Source organism: Grus americana, chromosome 4 (assembly GCF_028858705.1).
Source record: "Grus americana isolate bGruAme1 chromosome 4, bGruAme1.mat, whole genome shotgun sequence".
NCBI classification, from domain to species: Eukaryota; Metazoa; Chordata; class Aves; order Gruiformes; family Gruidae; genus Grus; species Grus americana.
The window spans coordinates 30,314,108-30,339,880 of record NC_072855.1 but is presented as its reverse complement, the minus strand read 5'-3'; the positions used below and the strand labels follow the sequence as shown (position 1 = coordinate 30,339,880).

The following is a 25,773-nucleotide window of genomic DNA, read 5'->3' as shown; positions in this document are numbered from 1 at the left end:
ATCTTTTTTGACAAAACCCTGCTGTGTTTGACCAAAGTCTCATATGAGACCTGAAGGTTTCACCTTGCAGATGAAGTTAAATAAATCTAAACTAACCAAAACTCAACCGGTTTCTAGGAAATTCCCATTTGTGATCGTAAGGAAGTTGCGTTGGGTCTATGTAAACATAGTTGTTTCCATTTATTTCTTCAACAACTTTCCACTGAACTTCGTATTTGGGTTTCTGGAAAGGAAAGAGAACAGCTGTCACTACCGAAGCCTCCACAGGCAGCTCACACACTTTCCTGTCTCAAGCAGAGGGGCTTCTGGTTTTACCTGCAAATATATGTACACCAGGATCATGACTATGATGCACATCAGTCCTGCAGCAACTCCAAATGCAATTAGTAAAGGGGTGAAAAGGGTATGGGTACGGATTTGTTCTGGAAAGAAACAGAGAAAAGTCTGCTTAACTACTGAACAAGAAAAACTATGTTAAAAAGATGCAGGTGAAAATCTTTCCTTGGTTCTTCCTTGTGAAACATGGTTTGGGGTTTAGACTTTCCCAGATGTGCTCCAGGTACATGAGAACGACTTTCCTGAACGAGCTGTGGGGGACAGAGTTGGCACAGAACCCATCCAGTTTGTTGCTTCAGGAGTCTCAGATTCATCAATTCAGGAGACACGATACCAAGATCAATTAATGCAAGGGGTTTGCACGATCTCAGTCAAGTTCGGTTAAAGAAAGGAGTCCTAATTTGTTCTCTTCCACCCCCACGCGCCCCAAGCATGATCTCTACCAGTAGAGGTTGTGCCAAGTAGCAAAGAAATACCATTCCACTAAAACCCATCTGCCCATCTGTCCCAATTCTGGTTTACTTGTTTATACGTTATATCTGGGTGTAACAGAGAAAAAAGAAGCAGCAGAACATTTGATTTTGTAAAGAAAAGCACAGTGCACTGGGTTGACCCTGGCTGGAAGCCAGGTGCCCACCAAAGCCGCTCTATCACTCCCCTCCTCAGCTGCACAGGGGAGAGAAAATATAACAAAAGGCCCCTGGGTCGAGATAAGGACACGGAGAGATCACTCACTAATTACTGTCACAGGCAAAACAGATTCAACTTAGAAAAAAAATTAATCCAATTTATTACCAAGAAAACAGGGTAGAGCAATGAGAAATAAAACCAAATCTTAAAACACCTCCCCCCACCCCTCCCTTCTTCCTAGGCTCAACTCCACTCCTGACTTCTCTACCTCCTCCCCCCCAGTGGCACAGGGGGACGGGGAATGGGGGTTACGGTCAGTTGATCACACGTTGTCTCTGCTGCTCCTTCCTCCTCAGGGGAGGACTCCTCACACTCTTCCCCTGCTCCAGTGCGGGGTCCCTCCCACGGCAGACAGTCCTCCACAAGCTTCTCCAACCTGAGTCCTTCCCACAGGCTGCAGTTCTTCACCAACTGCTCCAGCGTGAGTCCTTCCCACGGGGTGCAGACCTTCAGAACAGACTGCTCCGGCGTGGGCCCCCCATGGGGTCACAAGTCCTGCCAGCAAACCTGCTCCGGCTTGGGTTCCTCTCTCCACAGGGCCACAGGTCCTGCCAGCAGCTTGCTCCAGTGTGGGCTCCCCATGGGGTCACAGCCTCCTTCAGGTGTCTCCACCTGCTCCGGCGTGGGGTCCTCCAGGGGCTGCAGGTAGAATCTCTGCTCCCCACCATCCTCCATGGGCTGCAGGGGACAGCCTGCCTCACCATGGCCTTCACCACGGGCTGCAGGGGGATCTCTGCTCCGGCGCCTGGAGCACCTCCTCCCCCTCCTTCTGCACTGACCTTGGTGTCTGCAGAGTTTCTTACATCTTCTCACTCCTCTCTCCAACTGCAAAAGCTGCCACTCCTTTTTTTTTTTTTTTTTTTTTCCCCTTCTTAACTCTGTTATCCCAGAGGCACTACCACCATCGCTGATAGGCTCGGCCGTGGCCAGCGGCGGGTCCGTCTTGGAGCCGGCTGGCATTGGCTCTGTTGGACATGGGGGAAGCTTCTGGCAACTTCTCACAGAAGCCACCCCTGCAGCCCCCACCGGTACCAAAACCTTGCCACGCAAACCCAATACACTCAGATTTACAAACACGTTTCCAGTCATCTATGTTCTAGTGCTTATTTTCCCCCCACAAACCCACAAATACTGCTACAAAACTCATAAGGCCTTTTGCAGTATGTTGTTGTTACTTCTTTTACAACAGCAGGGCCCTTAGGCTCCAGTCAAATTCGGGACCGCATTTTCCTGAGACATTGTAAAACCATTAAAAAAATGCAGTTTTTCCTTGAAACAAAACGATGGCCTAAATAGTCAAAACAGACAAAGACAGGAAAAGAAAAAGGGAGAGAGAGAAGGAAAGCCAGTGTAATGCTGTAGGTGGTTTGCCCCTGTGCTGCACAGACAGAAGAAAACCAGCTAACAACTGCGCTGCAGATCCGGAGCCATAAAAAGATGACACCACAACGTTCATTGAAAAATTAAAGCACTGCTTTGACAGGCACAACACGTAGCATAGTACATTATCATACGCTCAGTCACAGTACCATAATCTTTCTTACGGCAAAGGTAACACACTTAAAATATGAACCCTCCTACGAAGCGAAGTGCTGAATGGCACCCACGCTTTATGGTCTCCAGCCATTACCTTTAATAGCAAAGTTGAAGAAAGCAGAGGTCCTGTCCCCATTGCTGGAGGCCTCGCAGCACACGGTGCCAGTGCTCCTGAACATGCTGGCGTTAATGGTGCTTTCAACCAGGATTCGTTCAAATGATGGCACTGATGAGTTTGTGTAACTGATTTTGACATCCATGGGGGATATTGTAGGTGAATCAAAACACCTGGGAGAAACAATACTGACAGTTAGCTGCCATGGATTGCTAACTGGATTGGATGACAGATCCTGCTGTTGAGGCAGATAGTCGCTACCAGACCATCAGATAACTAAACAACACTGCTCTACAAAGGGGTTCAGCTGAAGAACTTATCCTCGAAACTTAGCCTACTCACAATGTCTCGTTTCCTGTGTAGTGGGTGAAATGGATACATACATCAAGTGTGACCTAAATGGACACCATGAGGTCTTTGCGTTTGCTTTTGACTAGAGATACGTACGGGTCTGTAAGTCCACTATGGGTTTTGTACCGTTCAACATGCATCTCCAACTTCAGCTTCAAGCTGTTGTGGTGTATTACCTACTCTTGAGAACTTTCCCCAAGCATCATTTTATTACAGCACACAAAAAATCCATGACATACATACAACACCATCAAGCTTATATGCAGCCAGAAAATAGCCAGTTCTGTTCTCTCAAGATGCTGCCTTTCCTTCATATGTCACGTATTTATTCTATGTGCACACAGTTAAGATATAAAAAGTACTATTTAAAAAAATTAGGGAAATAACAATTATTTTTTAGACATAAAACAAATTACACAGGCGGGAGACCCGTGACTTGCTAGTATGAGATCTACAACCACGGTGGAAGTCAACCAAAACCTTAAAACATGCTTCACAAATGCTCACTTCACAGTGAAACTCTAAACTCTTTTTAGAAACGTGTAACTAGACATCAGGTTTTATTAATAACAACTCTGGACTTGTTTACTTGTCATATGCTTCATGTGACTAGAAATTTAATTACTTTATGTCTTGAAAAATTGTATCATTACACAATAAAACAAAAGATAACAGCCATATTCACAAGTGATTCTGTGATTGTCATTCTGTGTAATTGCATACAGAACGTGTGTCGTTTGGGGCCAAACTGATACAAACCTTAGCTAGCTTGCAGCAGAGAGAGAGTTTGGCTTTCACAGCAGAAAAAGTTGGTTATTCCCCTTTCAAGGACAGAATGTAAAGGGGAATAATGAAACGTACCCCTGCCTTCCCCTCAAGCCACTGCCAATAATGCAATGCCAAAAATGATGAAAACAGTGATGCAATGTTTTAACATAACTGTAACTGAATCATTTTATGTTCTTAATTTTTAATGACAAATTGGGTGTGTTGCATCTAGAATAACCTTTGAAGACTCTGGTTTACTTAACTCACCTCTGCTCAGTTCCTGGGCAAAAATACCAGTATATGGTAGGGGCTGGGAATCCAGCTGCTACGCACTGGAGAATACCATTGCTAAGTATATCCAGAGTGAGAATCTCCGGTTTTGCTGCAATAAACAAAAATGAGAGTCACACATTAGGGGAACACAGAATTTGCATTGCCACTTGCTCTTCACCCCAGCAACCTGTGTGCGTCATCATTCATGGAATTACTCAGGTGAACAGAGCTTTGCATGTTCAAGGGTGTCCAGGCCTGAATTGGTGTTCTGCAAGCACTGACCATCTGTGAAAATATCAGTTCTTACACTGAATGCTTGGGCTGGATTTCAGAAGAATACCTTACCTCCACTGAGTATTTCGGTAGATGAAAGATCCTAAACCAGCAAAGCCCAGAGCTTAAACAACCCAAAGAAGTGTGTGCTTGGAACAACAGTGCAGTTCCTGTTTCTGCACATCATTACTTTACCCGCCTGTTAAAAGCACAGTTTCTTCACGGTTATAAGTGTACTAAATCTGTCAAACCACATCTCTCTTACATCTGTCTTTTGTATTAAATATTACCACGGCAGCCAGAAAAGGAAATACAGTGCAAGGCAACCAGTGCAGACACAGTCCCCACAGAGGACGTACGTCCCTATAAGATACCACTACCGAAAAGCCCAACTGCCTGACTCTCTGAAACGTTGCACATAGAGGAAGCGAATAGTTGGCTGAATGTATTAGCCTTCCAAATGATAATTCACAGTTGCTTTGGTAGTTTAGAAAGCTATCCGGCTAGCTGATGCCTCCTGCCATGTCCTGCACCAGAGCTGGTCCTGCACTCGGTTCATGCGCTGCTGTTTCAAGCATGGCAGGAAACCAGAGCGATCAGATGGACCTTACAGTCATTAGTCCAATGTCATAGGCTTCAGCCAAGGGCACTGCCAACACAGCAAGACGTTTTTCTTGGAGAAACTTGCACTGGAGGCCTTATTTCCTGTAACTACCTCAGCTTCCTTGCTAAATCACCCAAAAAAAAGTTAATGGGAAAAAAACCAGACTATGTTCCAATGATGCTGCTCCCCTGACAGGTACAAGTTAAGAGTCCATTATCAGTTAATATAACTTCATAGAAATGTAAGACGAACTTCTGATGTCCTAGAAAGGTGTAAAGCTGTATAGACTACAGTGGGAAAACGCAGATTTATTTCAAATAAAATCCACGTACAAAGACTGCACGGCATTAGGTTTTAATGAATATTCTACTTGCTGATTAAATTAGAGGCAATAAAGCACACGTATATTCTCAATCACATAGCATCTCCCCATGACTCATGCTACAGGAACCGAATGTTCTTTCATTTCTAAATCCGCATGCTGTGTTTTATGCAAACACCAAGAACCAAACATTGTCGCAAAATGTTGAGACCAGTTTTCAGCATTACTCATTTGGTGAGGAACTTTTTGATAACGCATAGCATCTCACCCAGCCTCAGTGCTCAGAGAATACACATAATCCACATTTCTGAAGCTCCTGTCAAAATGGTTGGATTGTGAAACTGTAAGTAGCTAATTTACTACCCATGTGCAAGCAATTTGTTTAGGTATATGCTATGTTTTAGGCCATGTTACAACACAATGTAACTCAAGAAATGAGAGAAATGAAAAGTCAAGTATAAGAGGCAAATGAACATTAAGCCCCGGAAATATGTTATGCCAGATTTGGGCTGCATCTAACGCTTTGTGTGAGGGAAATGAAAATGCCCACATTAGTCAGGCTTTTTCTGCTGTAAAAAAACTAGTGAAATAAAAGCCTGTCTACACGGCCATAAGTCCACGTTGACTCATCCTGCAGCAGCGGAGGAGACCAGCGGCCGCGCAGGGTTAATGCCTCCAGCAGCCCAGCAGTGAAGGGTCCAGCCCTGGTGCCATGAGAAGCTGAGCTGCCGCAGCTCCTGAGAAGACCTGACCTGAGGGCAGACCTGAGCGAAGCTCTACCCACGAGGGTGCCTGGTGAAGCGCTTTGATGTGGCCATTAGCATGATCAGTCTCTCTCCACCAGCACAGAGCGCTCCCAGACCTCCCTGGCTCAGAGAAACTAAGGGATGCGTTTCACTTGCGGCAGTGAAGAGTCCCTCACAGCTCCGCACCTGAGGGGATGGATGCGGCTGCTACCACCGTCACTCCAGGCTGCATGTCCCAGCACCTGCACCCCTTGCTGGCAAGCCGGAGCTTCCTCCTCATCCACCAGCACAGGTGCTCCAGTGGATGCTGGAGCAAAAATGGACTGGCTTTGCAAACAGACGCCAAGCTGCCACCAAGCATCTTCTTTAAAAGAGATTTTACTGTGCTAGATTTTATGACTTTTACTGCCTAATTACCCCTGGTATCAGACAGGCTCTTAATGGCTAGACTTTGCTTACTGTTTTGGCTTTAACCCTTTAAATATTTAATGTTTCATTACACTGCTTGGCATATATACATATTGCCTTCCATAATCAGTCATTAGATGTCTTAAACTTATAATTTCACTAACTTTATTAACTGCTTTTCAGCTTTTATTAATGTTGATTCCAAATGTAGCAAAGAAGGTTTATCCTATTTAATAGGAGGCCACTCCTATTTTATCTCAATGCTCTGTATAATAACGTTGTGCATTTAATTGCTTTCTATTACTGATTTCCTTTTCTTCATCATTAACATCATTAAGTAAGTGTCTAAAAAGTAACACTTCACAGGTATTGTCTATCATTGCAGTCAAAGAGAGAGGGCTTTCCTCCTGGAGCCACATTTTCTGAAACAGAATGAATCTTTTTATAATATCACAGTGACTCCTCATTCATTCACTCATTCACCTTCCAATGACAGGAAAACCACTGAGCTTGATCTGTAATACCGTGACCAGTTTTCTCTTTGCAGCATGAGCCCCAACTGCATAGGTAAGATTTTGTTGATTATAATTAAGCCTCGATATTATTTTGCACTAAACTCAGACACTAGTTGGAAGATTCCTCTACTAATTGCTAGATGTACTGTACCTCGCCACTCTGGAGATTTCTACAATTTCTTAATTGTAACTCAGTTCAGTATGCTGCTTGTCAAGTTGTAATTTTCTTTTTGGCTCTTGATTTCAGAGCTCCTTCCCTCCTTACTTTATATGACATTCAATATGACTGACTACATTTTTTTTTAAGCAATTTAGTATTGTTTCAGATTAGCATATGCAATTACTAAATGTGTTTAAATCCAAGGCAAGTATTTCTGCACAGGGTTTTTCACATCTTTCAGCAAATGCTGAATCGATTTTTGTTTATGTGAAGACATTCTCCTGATTATGAATCCTGTTTTACCTGTTTGATTACCTTCTGCTGATTACTCGCCCAAGCCAGATGTGTAAACATCACGAGCTACATCCCAGCAATTTATGCGAAATCCCCGCTGACAACAATGCCAGGTGAGCACGCACCATTAGATCAGGATCTGACCCACCCACATATGACTCACCTTTGGCAGTTACTCTGCTATGTCAAATAACATGGTATGTTGTCGTGCAGTTTGTGTTTCATACCTAAATGATGAGCATTTTACAAGCCACTCAAAAGGGGTTATTTTTCTTAAAAACAAACACCTCGAAGGATCAATCTATTTCACCTCCTCTTTTCACAATGAAAAAGCATTTGCAGGAGCTTAGACAAAGTACCAAAAGAAACACTTTTAGAGTCAAGTGTGTCAAATCCATCTGCTTCAGCAATGTCTGCAGTCCCCCAGGGTTGCAGTGCACGGTAACCTGGGCTCTACTGAGACGGCTTAAATGTCTTCATTGCATCCCTAATTACAAGACCAGGAGCTGAAGAGGGGAGAAGACCTGAATGCTGCTGGTTGCACAGAGAAGCCATTCAGAAGAACTAAGCCATCCATGCTCCCCCCTGCCTTGGCCATGCTGCTTCACCATGCTGTTCTTAGTCTGGGTTCCTAACCATGACCCCCAGGGGTTTTCAGCTTTTATCAAGTAGCAGATTCCTCAAAAACAGCAGCACTGTGCTGAGTACTGACACCTGATGATGATAGAACTGTGGGTTGTTTGGGGTTTTTTTCAGTTCTTGTGCCCAGACTGCCCCCAAGAAGCCCACAGAGCCTGGGAGAGCTGGGAGGCCCATGAACCCTCGCTCCAAGCACACGTGTGATGCTGCAAGTCAGAAAACACCATCCAGCCTCATGTAAACTGACACGTCCACAGGCAACCTGCAATTTCTCCCATTCCTTCCCAAAAATTAAACTTCTGGCTCAACAATTTGCTCTGCTAATCTGTAAAATAGTAGAATTATCCCTCATGACTGTAACCCACACTCATCCATGGTGGCAAAGGACATTGGAGGTCGCCAGTACCCTCGTCTCAGAAATCATAGCTAGGAAACGGAAAAGGCACAAGAATACAAATTACAGCATTCACAGATGGAGGAAGAAATGCCATGTTCTGAAAGGAGCCCAGGTGACATTTCTAGACCCAAACTATGGCATTGCTAATTGTGATGCTACAAATGTTGACCTTCAGTGATAAATGAGAAGAATTCAGAAATTAACATCTAGGATTTTGTGCATTTGTGCAGGTCTCAACAGTCCTCTGCGTAAGCCTGTGCCCAGAGAAGGACACATTGCTGCTGAAGCACAGCAGCAACACTCACTTTCTATCCAGTTCCTCCTGCTAGGCTTGAAGGCATCATTCTCTACCTCGCCTTAGTTTCTCTCTTTGCCTGCAGTCTCCTCCTGGTTTAATTTTCCTTAAGCTTGGCCTTTAGCATCTGCCAATATTTGTTTGCTGAGAGCATGAAATGCTCTAACAGGATGGCTCTGGTAAGAAGAACAGGGTTTATTGAAGGTTTCACTGAATTCATTTTGAAATTTAGCATTTTGCTGTTTGGAACTGAGACCAACGCTCTTTTTTTTTTACAAGCACTTCCCAAAGGTGACAGCACACACGTTTGTAAAGCTATGCAGATTTCTCTAAAACAATGGTGATCTATATTATTATACAGAAGTATTTAGATGCAAAAAGGCACGTGAATAATTCTCCTGACAAGCTTTCAAACTCTGCATCCAACTCAAACAAATTAAAGACAATTAATAGCTTAATCTGGCTGCCAAAAATGCAAATTATAATCCCTGTATATCCTGCTCCACCTTAAATTATCAAATGTTTATGGTACATGCTTATTTTTGAGATCATCTTTCCAGGTGCTACAGTTTTTTTCCTGTGTAAACTATCTATCTGCTCTCTGGTAACCTCTGGAATACTTTCACTAGAATGGAAGATCACGCTGGATAGTAGGTGGGTTTGTGTAAGTACTCTGCACTTTTATATCTTGACATTTAAATAGTTTTCCAGCATGTGCTTCACTTCAGAAAGCCTCTCATATGCTGAACCACACTGTGACATCTTGTGCATACATTATGTTGTATAAAATACAATGACTGTGATAATGAAATATTTCAGACTGTTCACTTTACTTACTTTTCACATAGACATTAAATGTTACAGAGGAGCTGGCATCAGAATTGGACACAAAAAATGTGTAAACGCCTCCTTCTGTTCCTTTTAATCGGGTAAGGTGAAGTTCACTTGTATAACTGTAAAGAAAAAAAATTAGGCATTACTGATGCTCGCAACTTGCAGTGAACAGGCAATTGCTGCACAGAAGCTAAGGAGTGAGTTATTAGCGCACCCTCTTCTTCCGCAGACACTGTCCATGCCAACACTCTTATCTTGCATTATGACTGCCTTTGCACTATGGCATCCAAAAGTTTTGCCGCTTCTAACATCCATATGTGTGCCCGGGTGACAGGTCAGCACCAGGCTCGGACCCCAGGCATGCACCACCACCTGCTCCTTTTCTCGCTGAGGAGGGAACCCAGACACACAACCCAGGCCACACGTGCAAGGTGCTACACTGGGTCTTTGGAGGACCAGGGCTCAGGAGAGAACAGTGTACAGGCGAAATAAAAGCATAAGCTTTTGTCCAAAGCACTGGGCTCTGCTGCGGTCGTGGAGGGAGTCTCTGCACACAAACAACTTTACATTCTTATTTTTGCTTATTGGGCAGGAATGGCATCTTATAGGTGAGTCGTGAGTTTGTGACCCACTGGTCCTCAGATGGTGCGGTTAGCTCAACACTACTCCCAATCTAGGTTAGCAGACTTTGCACCAGTTACTGTGGTAAGCCACACGGACTACAAGATCTTTTATAGTCACAATTTTCTCACCATCTCCACTTTGGTCTTTCCAGAGCAGACTCTAGTTTGCTATTCCAAAGTGAAATCGATAGCACTTACAGTCATTCATATTACCTGTTATTGCCCACAGTCTTGAACTTGACATAATGGTCTGATGAATTCTGTAAATTTTCGTTCATGTACATCCAGACTTCTTCCTTCGGTTTTGGATATGCCTCATATTGAACTGTTAAATTTCCATTTTGTCCTGCATTTATATCTATTGTGGTATTCATTGTTGCAAACAAACGGACAAATCCTTTAGCTGATGGCCATAAGAGGAGAAGAAAAACAATTTCAGGGCCATTTAGAAGATCGTCAGTACTCTAACCACACTTAGACTACTTCAAGATCTAGTGATCAAACATCCAACTGTGAAACAGGAAATCTTATGTACAAAGCAGAACTTGAACCCTCACCTGCCAAAACCAGGGCCACTAGCTATATATAGCAATGAGGCACAGGACTTAAAGCAGCCTTGAGTGCCTTAACAGAAATAATTCCATCTTCTTGTGATAAATAGCCTCTATTTGCTTTTGAAAAAATGCAAGCATCTGCTTGCTTCTACTCAAGTATTCACATTTTTCCAAAAATCAGAGTCGCTAAATGTACCGTACAAAAGAAACACTAAGAAAAAAGTAAGATAAATTGACGATTTATGACAATATACTAGAGTATTTAAGGTTTCTTTGTCAAGTGTAATTAAGAATGACATTACAAATGAAGCTATTAGAAATTGTAATTAGAGAAAAATGTGCTAAGTCCACAGGCCTGGATACCAATTGTCTTAAACTAAGGCATTTCTGTTCATCTACTGCTGGGTTTTAATCTTCTATTTGGCAGATGCCATTTATCATTGTGCAGTTCCGTTCCAAAATATCATGTGGAGCAGCATCCTTACTGCTGTGGTTTTAATTTCATTAATAAACTCATCAGCTTCAGGATTATTCACTTTGAAAAGACAAATTTTTTCAGTCCTATTACACAAATTCATACGGGAATTATCATTTGACAGGCAGATTGCAATTACAAGGAAACACATTTACTGAGAGAGCTTGAATTTAGGCTGAAAGTCAATCTCGGATCCCTGCTTCTTCCCACTTTCTAGTAATCAAACTGCTGTGGCCAGCTGGGCACCTGAGCTCGGGAAAACCAGAGCCAGCGGGGCTTGGTGAAAGCATATGGAGCTGCCAGAGCACTTGACAAGATGCTTCAGAGAAGAAAGGATGAAGTAAACTCACAGCAGGCAGGTATGCTCTAAAATGCTCTCCATCATTAGAAAAGCTAAAAAGGTTTTAAATCTGGAAACTGAAGATTTTTAGTTCCTTTGCAGATTTTTTTTCTATTTTCTGTATAAACACAGGATTCTCTATGCAACCTAGATTCAAAATCGTACCCAAGAGCCTGCAAATAAAATTTTATGATTGTGCTATCAGTCCCTGAAACAGTTCTAGAAACTGCTCATGATGAGATAAATCATCTGTTAAAAAAAGTAATGAGGAACTTTACCAAAAATACCTATTATTTCTTGTAAACCTTTTGGCTAATGTTAAAGCTACAGTGATTTAGAATCTGATACAATCCCAGGATCGTCCCAGTACATGCCACACACTGCTTCCCAGGACCCTGGGAGCTGGCACAGTTCAGATAAATATAGTCAGTTTGACAATGAATAGTGAAAGACATCCAGGAGACACAGTTTATTTTATTTTAAGTCAAATTGGAGAGGGTGGGGAGAGAAAAGTATCTCGAAAAGGAAAGATTCCAGCTTTTCTCTGGTATTTTTTATTAAATACAAACTTTGCATTTTACTAAATATAAACTTGTTACTTTATTTTCTACTTTTTATAATGCAGTGCTTTATTTTAGTCCCCAGACCTTCCAAAGTCAATCTTTTTTAAAGCCACATTTGCATATGTACTAGTCCTAAGAATTTCTGTAGTTAAGAACTTCCCTCCTCTTATAATAAAAGCTTTCCTATTGTTCCCCTTGGGTAAAAGATCTTCTTTCATTCTTCACTCTGTTTCACTCTTTTACATATGAATTTAGTCTCTCCTGTAAAAAAATGAGGAAAACATCACCATTGTTATGAGCCCTACCCCCTTGAACTGCAGAGCAAGGTTAAGGGCACTCAAACCTCTGCCGCTCTGCCGAAGATCTGACCCACATAAGTCAAATACTTCTGTTTACTTTAAGTTACCAGGGAAAGCAAAAAAAAAAAAAAGCAACATTGCATAAGTATCAATGCAACAGAAAAACAGATTCAAAAAGGAAAAAGGATCCAAGGCTACACTTCCCTCAGTTACTACACCCTTGAATGGCGAAGAACTGAAACAATTTTAGCCAACTACGCAGACTTCTTCAGAATGATCTTATTAAGTACACCAACATGTCCTTAACTGGTTTATCAAATTAGCAGTTTCAGAGCTTTAAAATTCACTTGAGTGTCACCCAAGTTAATATACAGCAGACTCTAAACGAGTCTGTTATGAAACAAAAGGAGGGAGTTCACTCACTGTTAAGGGACACGATCCAAAATCTGTGGAAGTGATGGACAGGGGGTTTACCACAGGGGTGAACTCTGGAACAATTTCATGCTGTCTATGCCCACTGCAATGTTCCTCACAGCATTATTTTAAATAGAGATACGTATATAGCTTCTATGTAGAAAAGACTGACATGCTGATGCCAGCGAAATTTCCTGCGCTTGGAAGGCAGGTATTAAAGATACACTTTGTGCTTGTGCTGCTAAATTACTTAAGCGTATGGATAGTACCAGGCAAAGGTAAATTACTTGCTTCATTAAGACTAGATTAAATTTAAAATTAAACCAGGCAGGATGAGACAAACCAGAGAGATGGAAACACTGTTGGATGGTTGTTCTAACACCACATTCCAATAACATGCAAAGGGTTACAGAAATTATAGTCATACACATCACAACACTTCCTCAGCCATCCCATATGGTACCAGTCAGCAATAACCTTTTAATAAAACAACTTTACACCCTGAGGTTTGGGGGAAAGGAAGGACATGGAAGGGAAGGCTCCTCAGTGTTCTCATTATCCACCTCCTGCTCTTAGAAATGTTAAGATTTTAGTTAAGAACTATTTACCTAGTGCTTTCAAGGTTACTGTGGCATTGGTTTTTCCAAAAGGGTTTTCTGCTTGGCATGTGAATTCTCCAGAATCATTAACTCCCACTGAACGGATGTTCAATGTTAATTTCCCTTCGTATCCATAATCACCCAAATTTCTGCTTTTGCTTGTAACAATCTGTCGGTAAAAAACAATTAACATCTAAAACAGTGTGTATGCAGCATCTTTCCTAGATAAATTAAAAATAGAAGTAATTATAACTTCGCTATATTAATATTCATAACTTTAAACCGGAATAATAAGCCAGCACGACAAACCTGTCACTAGAATCTCTCCATGCAAAACAAGTGTGTGATCAGCTGTCTTTGGGAGATAAAGTCGTCTCCTAAGTCCTATCGCGCGCACGCGCGCGTGTGTGTGTTCACCTGCCCCAAAAGAGCCAAATGGGAGCAGCCGAAGCCACAAAGCTGAAACTCTAATTTCTTCAAATGTTTCAATCATATGGAGAAAAGGGTGTCATGCCCAAGGTCAGACCCAGCTCCCTCTGGATAAACCTCTAATGCTGATAAGGTTGGGGAATCCACAGAAGGTTTCATTTGCACTAACAATGCTTCTAAGCTGTAGGGCTTGATGTAAAATGACTGCCGTGTCTTAACTTTCATAATGCCTAGAAGCTGCAGCTATTGGAAAAAGTCACTGCAACTCTGAAATGTGGTTCACCACTCAAGTGGTGCCTAAAAATCACTGAACTCTCTAATGCTTGCAATGCTTCCCACGGAACAAGAGAGAATTGAAGGTGCTGAAGCTTAATTTTAAACTGGGTTGCTTTATGCCCCAAGTCCATGGCATCTCCTCATTGCAGACATGCTGCAGAGGGACCTGCTGGTGGCACGTTTTACATGGCATCCTTACTCTGGAACCCATTCTGTTTCTCAGTTCACAGCAATCCAGATTTATTAATCTCACAGGCAACTGGAAACTTCATTCTCTTTCCAAAGCACTGAGTATACCATGACTCTATGTCTATGTACACATGCTAAACTAAAGGAACTAAAGAAAAAATACATGCTTTGAGGTGTTGACTTTAGTTTCTGTGAGAATGCTTGATGTGGTTGGGAAGACTGGTAAATTTACATTGATTAATCCAAACACAGACCTGGACTTGTTATGACTTTCTAGCAGAGTGATTGGAGGTGCCAAGAGGTCCCGGATAACTCTAATCTCAACACAGTTTTGGTTCCTCCTGAGCTATAATAATCACAGGTAGCAGTTTGTTTTGTATGGATGTGTTTGTTTATAACAAGTCTTCTACTTTTCAAAAGCGGTGATAACTTCAGTCAAAACAAGGAAAGTTTTTTAGGTTGGTTTTTTTTTTTCCCTTTGACCTGTTCAGGACAAAATATAATTCTGCATCTATTTAAACATGAATTTTATGAATTCTGTTTCAATACAAAATTCAATAGTCAAAAAATATCAAAAGATAGCATCTCTTGGTATTTAACAGAAAGGACAGAAAGGTCAAATTTATTTGGTCAAAAATACTGGCCTCATGGCTTTTACTCATAAAATGAAAAGTGATAAAGCACAAGAACTTAAGGGAAGACCCCGATTTTATTACACTGTAACAAAGAAAAAGGGAGGGAACAAGAGAAGAAATGAAGTTCTCAGATGAAAGACTTGCAGTTGACCTTGGCATAGGACCGAAAGCCCCATCTGCATGTCCCACGCTGCCTTCGTGTCATTTAGACCTCCTCAACTCCTGGAGCTGAGAGTTGGGATTTCTGGAGCAGCAAGCACTTAGCGAGAGCAGTTCTGCCAGAGCCAGCGGATTAGCTTAGCATGGCATACCCAGCCCCAGGGAACGGGCCTCCTGTTCGCTATCTGCCCGAGGAGATGTGATTTATCCAAACATCACAGCATTACAGAAGCCTTTGTTTCCATACACATGTGGACTGCGAATTACGTATTCTGGTCACTACCATCAACAGTAAAAAACCAGCCAATTAGCATGGGAGCATATACAGCAGGAGTTACTAACAGGTCTTCACAAGGGCTTTTAATTCATTTATATTTCAGGGTATACCCAGAAGACCAAGAAGCGTCCTTAAAAACAACCCAGTGCCTGCTGCTTGTTTCAAAGGCAGAGCCGGCCACATGCTGGCTGACCAGGGGAGGGGATCTCTCTGCCCGTCATCCTCAGTATAGCTGCGCTGCTGGTAACAAACTCTCCTGGCGAACTTAACCTGCCAATAATTTAATTTGGTGATGCCAGGAAGTAATTTCATCTATCACGACAGACAGAAGCCAGTTCACTGGTTCATTTTTCAGAATTTTCCCAGTTAGTGAGGCACACCATGTAATTTAAATGAATTAATCATTCCTACAAATGCTTACTACTATTCCTGTCACACACAATCCCATGCTAATTAGCAGGTATTTTACTGTTAATGATAACGACTAGAATATGTAATTTGCAGTCCATGTGTTGATATTTGCAGCTCCCATTGATTGCAATGTGATGTGTAGGCACTCCGTGCCTCCGTATTTAGGCAGCCCAACAGAGGTCACCTAAACTTCACATTGAAAAGTCTAACTTTAATTTCTCTTCTAATTTGGGAAGATAAGCCCGTGCAGATGCTTTTCCTCCCAGCTGTCCACACGGGCATGGGACAGTTGCTGCTGGGCCCTCACCAGTCTGTGGGATGTGGGACCGTTGGAAATGCAGCAAATCCGAACCAATCCAGCATTGGGTATCCAAGACAAGCACGTGAACATCTACAGAGAGTTTGCGTACTGTGCATACAGGATACAATTAAAGGAACTCACCCCATTTTTGTGAGAAATCCAACTAGCTTGTACACTGCTATCCACATCCATGATTGTGCATGTAACTTCAAACTCTTCCCCTTCTTTGAGAAGCTCATAGCTTTTGGATAAGGTGATGACGGGAAGAGTTTTGTGAACTGGAAAACAATTTAAAAGTGCATTACTTTTCATTAGCTTCAGAGCTTCCATGGGGGGATAAAAATCAACAGTCATTAACTTTCCAATAAAATTTCAGGCCTCCGAGAGGTATTCAAATTTCTTTAACGTATTACACAGTTGTTCCTTTACAACAAGCACATTTCTGCTTCAATCTCCCTTCAAATTACACTTAAAGTTAGATAATACTTGTTAGAGCATAGTAACTTGCGTGGAGAAACTTGAACAATGTTGAACCATCAATGAGACAACTCATTTCATGACAGCGATTGAAAAGTTGCACTCTGGAACTGAAAACATGGTGAGGATCAGTCACCGAAGAACTGCAGCCTAGCATTAACTGCAACATTTAATTACAAATCACTACAGCTGACGTGAAGTACTGTCCAACAGGTCCATGAAAAGCCCCCAGTGGACACCCTAGGAAGGACAGGTACAGCTCAAGGACTTCATCATACAGAAAGCATCACAACCTCTGCTCACAGTGAGGGTTCGCAGAGGTGGTTGGAGCCAAGACCATGGACAAGTTTGTCACCCAAGAGGTAGGTGGTTCCAAGCAGCTGCTACCTGTACCCCTGTTCTGCTTCAGGGTGTCTTTTGTCAACAGTCAAGTACATTTGAGTATTATGCATCTCTTATCTCCGCAAAGGTCTTTAGCTCTTCCTCTGTTCCCTCCACAGTTTGTTTTTCTGTTTTCTTCATCCTTTCTTCAAAATTTCTTCATTTACGAGACTTCAGTGAACTTGCCACTAGGGATTTTATGCAGGAAGACTCACTTTCAAACCATGAATGCAACACATATCAGATAAGGCCTTCTAGACTCTCTTCCTGCTTCTGACACAGGCTTTGTAGTTGTCTTAGGTAAATTATACGAAACTTAGGAAAACGCCACGCTTTTCAGCCATTCATACTTTAACAATAATGTTTTCCTCATGCTGCTGTAAGTGGCTGTGGAAGAGAACAAAGAAACATGTTTGCTCTCTTCAGATATGAAGGCTCACATAAAAATCCCCCCCGGCACACAGCAGTACCCAAGAGACAGGAGGAAGCCGGTGCAGAAGGCGTGCTGTGTTCTCACCCGCCAGCAACATCTACGCACAACCAAAAAAAAGCCGTTAAGGCCATAAAGCCCCTCATTGTTTTGAGAAGGGCTGGACATAAACACTCCCTGGGCTGTCGCAGCAGAGCTGGTGTATGTCTGAGTACGCCTGCACAGCTCTCTGTTTCATGGATGCCTCTTCAGTCTTTCTGCACCAGAAGCTCAAGTCCAGGGGTCCGAGCGCCACAGTTATAATTACAAAAACAATGCCCACCAAAGGGTCTCCAAGACACGTACGTCTTCAGCCAAGGAGAAGGCAGGAGTTTTACCAGGTAAACTTGACAAGGATTGAACACTGCAGCACAATAATTACAACACTGAGGATGACAATGCTGCTTTGCTGCCGATGGCCTCCAGCAGATGCTTCCACTTACTGCACACTTTCCCACAGACGGAGATGCGGGCAGAGCGCCCAGGTCCCGCTGGCCACCTATGGCTGCCCACCATCAGTGGGCCACTGGCGATGGATGCCAGGTCAGCAGCCTCCCATCTGAAGTCACTGCTGTATTGAGCAAGTACAGCCTTTTATCCCATAAAAAAATTAAATAGTCCACTACTACAACTTGCACTCTCCTATGTCAGAGAAATGTCAGTTATGTCAATCAACTGCTTGCTTTCTCTGGCCACCACTGAAAAAACAGTTGAAAGAAAACCTTGCTACAGAACAAACACCAGAGACAGCAAGAATGGACTTGATTTTTGTCATCAAAGGAGAATGCCAGAGATGCCTGTACTGATTAAACTTTTGTACTCTTCTCATTAATTAAAATTTAATATTCATTAAAATTCACTCTATTGGAGTTTCCAAATTAGCAGGAAAAAGACTTTTTCAATTTGCCACAGCAACCTGCAGACTTGAGACGGCCGCCACTGCCCACCCCTGCCCCACCACCGAGGAGCACGGCACCGGGCAGGTCACACAGACCCAGACAGGGAGCAAACACCAACGAGTCCCCTTACCACACCGCGGGGCAGCCCTCCTTCACCAGCACAAGAGGAGATGCTGGTGGTGGCCCGGCCTCAGCTCCTAACGCCTGGCACACAGCGGGCAGCTGGCGGGAAGCACACCAGCCCGCTGCACCGAGCCGTGCACCCCCCGCTCCGGCAGCAGCCGCAGCAGCACCGACGGCATCGCCGACGGCCGGAGGCCTCTGGAAGCACAAAGCCAACCAACCCTGCCCAATGTTCTCCTTTCGACAACAAAACCCCAACGTGACACCTCAGCCGCGGGAACAGAAATGCACTTGCAGCCAACAGAAACTCCCGGTGCACAACCTACGCGTGGGCACGGGCAGGGGATGCTCCCTCCCCAGACCTTCCCGCAGCCTCTGCATCGCACGCACGCCTCAGCAGAGACGCGCTCTCAGCTGCAGCGAGGGGTTACTTCAGTCAAACAGCCTCAGAGGGGAGAATAAACTCATTTACTTGCCCCGGAGGAAACGCTGAGCAGCTTGGCTTGCTGAACCGCTCCCTCCACTCCACTCCTGGGTATTTATACAGCGGATTAACGACACATGGGGTAACCGGAGGCTCCGAACTGCCCAGACAAAACCAGTCTGTAACGTGCTGCGCAGCCAGGCATCGGGCTTCTCCTCCCTCCCAAACCCACTTAACCACCCAACCCTAGGGCACAAGGGTGCATGAAGGTCAAAGGCAGGGCATCATCAACAGGTTTGCAGAGCTAAGCGATGCATCTGGCAGCTCAGTCACAACACATTCGTCATTGTGATCTGGGCACATGGTTGCTGTTGTGACCATCCTCTCATGAAGATGGAGACAAACAAGGGCCCTCTGCTGCCCTCTCCACTGAATCCCTCTTCTTCAATGCCATAAATCAGTTCCTCCCACTGTCACTTGTGGGCAACAGACATGTGAGTCAGGCACCCAAATTTCCACCTTGCCTGCACGAACCTGTCCAAACCTCAGTTGACTGGTTTGTCCTCAAAATTTAACAGCACAACCCACATTTCTTAGAATGGTGAAAAAAACCACCTGGAAATCACCCGGAACAAAAGATAAAAGTGATCATGGCCAAACTTGCTCAGCACAGTCACAAGCAAAATGTCACGAGATCAACTGGTGTCCCCCCACACAACTTGCCCAGAACAAGCTAAGCCCGCCACCTTCCTCTGGATTGCTTGCAGCAGTCACAGGTGCCACAGAGCAATCCCCTGGTGTCCAAGCACATCTGGCTTTGAGTAGGAGAAAACTCTAAAAGCCTCCAGAGGAGACCACCACCTCCAAACTCCACATGACAAGGTCAGGACACAAGGTGAGGCTTCACAGCACTTCCTGTCATCTCCTGGGAGATAAAGGGGAAAATCAGGTGCTCTACAAGAAGGTGAAAATCCTGTGTTACCTGGCCTCACATTCAGGTAAATGTGCTCCGATATTTTCTCAACTCCGTTGTGCTTGGCCAAGCACTGGTAGCAGCCCTTAAATGACCTCTGTACATTCTTTATAACGATGCCTTTCTGGGGATTGGGAATAAACGTCATATTTTTGGGGAGAGGTTTGCCATCACATTTTCTCAGCGTGAAATTTGAAACATCTGGATCTGTTAGTGGGCACACTAGCAGGATGTCACTGTCTTCTTTTCCATAGATCAGAGAATCAACAAGGAAGAGCACGTTTGGATCTGTGAAGAAACACAAAGACCTGTCAGAGAAGCAGACATTGCACAGGGAACTTCTGATGACCCTAACTCTGCAACTGGGCACTTATATCAAAGTTAGTTTTACATTGAGCCAGTAAAATGGAGTGTTACCCAATTCATGTTTACCAAGAGACATTAAATTTTGTCATAAAAGAGCAGCACAACAGGAGATGTGCAGTAGCATTCAATATCAGACACACTAGAGAATCATGTGCACTAAAAATAATCTTACTGCTTTTTTATTTGGAGATGGAGACCTTTTTTTTTTGCCTTGTTTAGCTCCAAAACCTTCACTCTCCAGCCCCAACAACAGTAAACAGATTTTCACAGACCATTAAAAGTAATTTTCTTTTAGCTAGTGGCAGGGCTGTGAGGTTTCATACCCACAGGAGGATTTTGAAGAAATTTATGAGCAAATGGAAGTTGAAAAGCACCTAAATTATGGTTTTCACTTCTGTAAAATACATAATCTAAATGAACACACATTGCTACCGGAGGAAGCACCAAACAACTTCTCTCTCTTGCTCCCCTCCCTGAAAGCAGGGGTTATTTTTAGCCTCCTTAGAAAAAAACTGGGCATACAAACAGCATATCTGATTGAAAAATTGTCATGGAATCTTTCACAACTTTTCTAAAGCATTTCATCTCAGCCAACGACAGCACACAAACATACAGTACTTTAAACACTTTTACAACCAAAGTTGAAGCTCATGATAGGTGATGACCTTGAAATACTAAGAACTGGGCCATTAAGAGCAAACACAAAAATAAAGGAAGGTGTGGTGACAAACACTCTGTAAAAGCTTATTTCAGCTCCCATCTGCCCTCCCTACAGAGTAGCATGAATTAGAAATGTAGAAACAGAGGGAAAGGTTTTCTTTATTTTTTGCAAACTGGCCTCGTACAACTTGAGTCATTAGAGATCAACTAACCGTGACTTAACAAGGAAAACTGGGACAATTTGGTTAAGATGATGGACAATATTCATTTGGTTTAAGACAAGAAGTACCAGGCTGAAAATGAAGCATGGGACATTTAGGTAAGCAATTAGGAAATGCTAAGTCAAAGGTTGTTCATCACTGAACAAAGAAGTTACTGGCTGGTTTCCTGCTTAGAAAGAGGGTGTAGTTTTAGCTTCATTTGATACTGCCACCCAAGAAGCTGCCCCGGACTAAAAGCTTTGAAGCATCAGTCTAGAATAGAGGTTGGAGACTACTAACAAATGAAAAAGTAAAGCATGTCTGAACAGAACCAAAGTGTGATGTTTTGCACACAGAGATACTTAGAGAAATGCTATGAATAGCTCTCACTCCTGAGCTGGAAGAGCATGGACTAGAAGAGCTCATCTAAATGTCCCTGCCATCAGAGACTTAACTGATTGGTTTCCTCTCAGTCCACTTTTTCTCCAGTATGGACAGAGCCAAGATATCTTTACTTTACAGAAATTATAGCTCCCCAGGGAAAAAAAGACACTCTTGAAAGCAGAGAAAAGGAACAAAGACCTGTTTCATCAACTGCAGAAATTGCAGGGAAGGTCTTGCTGGGCTAAGCAGAATTGCTAAGATGCTCCCCTTCCCATTTTCCCTCCACCTCTGGAAGGGAGATGTCACAGTAAGAAGACATGAAAGGATTTGCCATAGGGAATCCAGGCACAAACAAGGCTGCTCATGGTCCTATTCTTCCCTTAATGGCTTTCCACCCCAAATACAACTTGGGTAGCACTTGCTTTCTGGGCATACTTCAGGTTTCCAACGTAAGACATGGTGGTGCTTATCACTGCTTGTGTCTGAAAAGACTTGAGATCAAAATCAAGAGATTTTTCTCTCCTATATAGGTGTCTGAACTAGCTTGATCTTCACTGAACTTACTTGTATAGGGACACAAATGGCTTCTATACACAAAACACAGGCACTTGCTGCCAAAGCAGAAAGGTGCAAGAGGTAAGCACCTACAGTCTGTCAACACTGCATCATCCTTGGTCACAGAAGCATAGAAAATTCATTGTTAGCAGATGGACATAAGAGATAAACAGCTGCCACCATTTCATGTGCCACTTGGGACTGCGCAGGATCGAGGTTCTCCTTCCAGTGAGTTACTCTGGGTCCTGTTCTCTCTTCATTCTCAGGCTTACAAGAAGAAAGCATATAGGGTGCTTGTGGCAATCCCACAAGCAGCTGAGCTCATGGTAGCATCTTCAAGGTATTGTAAGATGTCGTTGAGCCACAGCTGTAAAGGCTACCCTATTGCACAATGATGGCCAGTCGCACAAACATACTTATTTTACTGCCAGGAATTTGTCAAAGTGAAGCTTGCACATTTTTCACACCATTAAGACAAATAAATTAACAAGATGTTGCATGAGGGCCACACAACTTCTCTGATAATTTGGTAATTATGCTCAGTGGGAGGGTTGCCTGATAACCTGAGGTGAAGGAGTCACTCACATAATGCAAGGCACAAACGTGCCTATGATCACAGATGTCTGGGATAATTACCATGACCTTCAGGAAAACAGTCATGGTAGATAAAGTCAACAATGTTTGTCACATATAGGTAAAATACATGACAGATTTCCTTTAGTCATAGTCTCAAAGAAACACATAAGGTCAAGAAAACTCATCCATGGTAGCTGCATGGTTATTTGGACAACACAGGAGTGGTTAAAGGAGCACTCTTTTAATTGTGTGGCCACTATTTCAGATATCTTCCCTTGGGAAAAATACTCTTCACTGTGCTATGCTGGTATCTCCCTATTTTGGAAAACAACCTGCAGTAATTCTCAAGGGATTGGCAGGGTTCAGATGAGGGTCTTTGAGGCAAACCCTGTTGGACAAGGAATGCTGTTTCCAAGAAAGTGAATGCTGTAGGACTTTTTTTACCATCAACAGGGAAAAAAGACCACCAGAGCTATGTGAAGGAGAAGCAAAATAACTGTCTTCCTTGGAAAGGAAAAGGAAATGCCAGGTATGGTAAGCTGGTGGTTTGAGGACAGCTGATGAAGCCACAGATCAGGACCCAACAAAAGAAGAGAAGAAATCTGAAGAAAGCGCTGGACAAAGTGGAAGGGTAATAAAGAACTGGGACCATGTGTCAGAGCACAGGAACTTTTTTCCCATCTGAGACATTTCTATCAGTCACAAGGTAGATCAGGAGCTGGAGGCAGAGGAATCATTGCTGCCTGCTGGCTTAAGCCTAAGAGTGCGGCCTCGAAAAGCCAAATCCTTTAGCTAACTGCCTCAATAAATCACGAGCTTGGGGCCAAACCTTACATGACTCCATACTGATGGATGGCATGGAATTAAAAAGACATTTCTACATACTGCTTGCTTCCTCACAGTACAACTGACTCACGCAACTGACTCAGGTCACTTGATGAGCTTCTAGAAAGACAGCTCAGGTGTACTTCACCACAAAGCAACAGGGGTGTAAAGAGAAATTCACCCAGGGCTTTGCTCTGGTGACAAAGGCCATTGCAAGCAAAGTTGGGAGTGAGTCTTCTTTCTATTGGACAGGGAAAAAGATTTCTTCTATCGGACTGTGTTCTCCCTCTGTACCTCAAATTCATTCCCTTCTTCAGCATTTACTGTCCTATTATTATGGGAGTGGGAAATGGGGGGGTGGTGGGGGGAACACGCGGAAGCAAAAATAATGCCTTCATTGATATTTACCTTTAACAAAAACATAAAAAGAGGTGACAATACTGCCTTTGCTTTTGCATATGTATCTGCCTATGTCTCTGACTGTTGCATTTTTGGTGTACCACTCCTTTTCATTGGAACTCCTTGCTTTTGCCGAAGGGTTCGAGTTCTGGAAATTCCAAGTCACGGGTCCATCCTCGTTGCACCTCAGCCTTAATTCCTCCCCTTTATTCACAACCAGTGAAGATTCTTCATGGGTCAGTGAACCACCTGGGAAAAAAAGTACAAAATATAATGCCTGTCAATACGACACTCTCTTTTTCTGCAGCAAAATTGTTACTCATAGTTCTATATGCGCAGTTAATATTTTGGGAGTTGTTTCTTAAAAATACGGAGCTGCAATGGCACTGCGCAATTCTACAGGCACCTTTTGGCTTGTAAAACCTTTGGCGCACGGAGCAAATAACCACTGCAGAAGGAAACTGGCCTTTAAAAAAACATTTGAAACTAGTTTCAGATGCACCAGTTTCTGCAATGGTTTGGCTTTTGAATGGGAACAGACCCAAGCTATTTAAAAATTAAATTCAAGAACATATGAGCCTGATTCTACATGGCAGCACTTTTAATCATTCTTTGTCATTTACTCAGCATGTTGCCAAGAACTAAAGTTTCCTTGCTCAACAGTTATCTTTTTTAAAATGCTCTCTCCTGTATTAAGAAGCTCCACTTACGCTCTTAGATTAGCAGCGTCCAGTTTAATAAAGACACCAGTACATGCTTTCCATACTTGCTTATTTCTTTAGCTGAAGTGCTAATTCTTCATTTCTTACCCCCAAAAACATTTTGTGCAAAATATTCTTCAAGCTTCCATCCCAACGCTACCAAATTATTTTTATTGAGGTACCTATCTCCTAGTCACCAAAGCTGCTCTAAATGACCTCTTAGCTTCTTTCACTGAACATGCCATAACACAACTTTTAAAAAGCTCTCAGAAAATAAAGTTGTGTAAAATTAGCAGCCTCAATTCACAATTCCCAACTACTTCCCACCTTACAGGGCGTACTTGGAGAGAGCAGCACATTCAGGCTTCTCTAGCTCCACTGTTAAGTCAAGCAGGGGGTTGCTGAGTTAGCACACCCCTGATGTGAAAGTCTGAGTGAACCTACAAAATGGCATTCATAAACAAAAATGCATGTAAATTCCAACTACTGGAGGACTTACTTGAATATCAGAACAACATATGCAAATATTGAGGTGGTCTTGCAGGAACAAGCCTTTCCCCTTCCAGAGCAGCTCTTTAGTCCTACAAGTAATCCTTAGCTTACAATAACTGTGCTGTTAGCTAATGTCCCTCTCATGTGAAGCACAGTTGTACAAGATTGTACAACATCCATATGTTGTAGCAGAGTCACACCACTGAAAATACTACTTGCATTCAAAAACACACTCTGCGGCTCCTTTCAGAGACGAATTTCCCTACCCACACAGATAACAACAGACGTTCAAGCAAAACAATCGGATAATTAGTTGGGATGAGATTATATACTCCAGACTTAATTCACTCATCTCACAGCTTTAGTTGTTCTTAAAGTATATATTGGATTAAGACCAGGTCAGGTAACTGCTCCTCTTCCTGACAAATCCACCACAGAGTAGGAAGCAAAGGATGGTCAGACCACCTGCAGAGCCTAATTACTTTGTGGCCTCGGTTATGGAGAGAGCCCTTGTTCTCTCCCCATCTCCCTCGGATTAAAATTTATTTATCAGTGCTAAATCCAACAGGCAGACATTTTTCCAGCGCCACCAGAAATTTTCCACGAGGTACACTAACCCTGCATATACACTTCTGTGACTGAATGCATAAACAAGCATCCTAGAAATAATAACTGCCAGAAAAAGGCAGAAAAAACCCCACTCGATTTCAAATCTGCTACCTCAAAGTGCAGGTGTGAGCCTGAGCCATGACACAGCAGCTCGACCAAG

At 43.1% G+C, this 25,773-nt stretch overlaps 1 protein-coding gene across 1 annotated transcript in view; it reads right to left on the bottom strand.

Annotated features, from left to right (window-relative positions):
* KIT (KIT proto-oncogene, receptor tyrosine kinase) overlaps positions 1 to 25,773 on the bottom strand; it is a 58,888-nt gene that overhangs the window by 16,018 nt on the left and 17,097 nt on the right. The window contains exons 2-11 of the mRNA XM_054825080.1: positions 23,821 to 24,060; positions 19,856 to 20,134; positions 16,242 to 16,378; positions 13,433 to 13,592; positions 10,393 to 10,582; positions 9,560 to 9,675; positions 4,064 to 4,178; positions 2,657 to 2,850; positions 316 to 422; positions 97 to 223 (exon numbers count right to left, since the gene is read on the bottom strand). Of these exons, the coding sequence (XP_054681055.1) occupies positions 97 to 223; positions 316 to 422; positions 2,657 to 2,850; positions 4,064 to 4,178; positions 9,560 to 9,675; positions 10,393 to 10,582; positions 13,433 to 13,592; positions 16,242 to 16,378; positions 19,856 to 20,134; positions 23,821 to 24,060 (1,665 nt within the window). The remainder of the gene's footprint in view (positions 1 to 96; positions 224 to 315; positions 423 to 2,656; positions 2,851 to 4,063; positions 4,179 to 9,559; positions 9,676 to 10,392; positions 10,583 to 13,432; positions 13,593 to 16,241; positions 16,379 to 19,855; positions 20,135 to 23,820; positions 24,061 to 25,773) is intronic.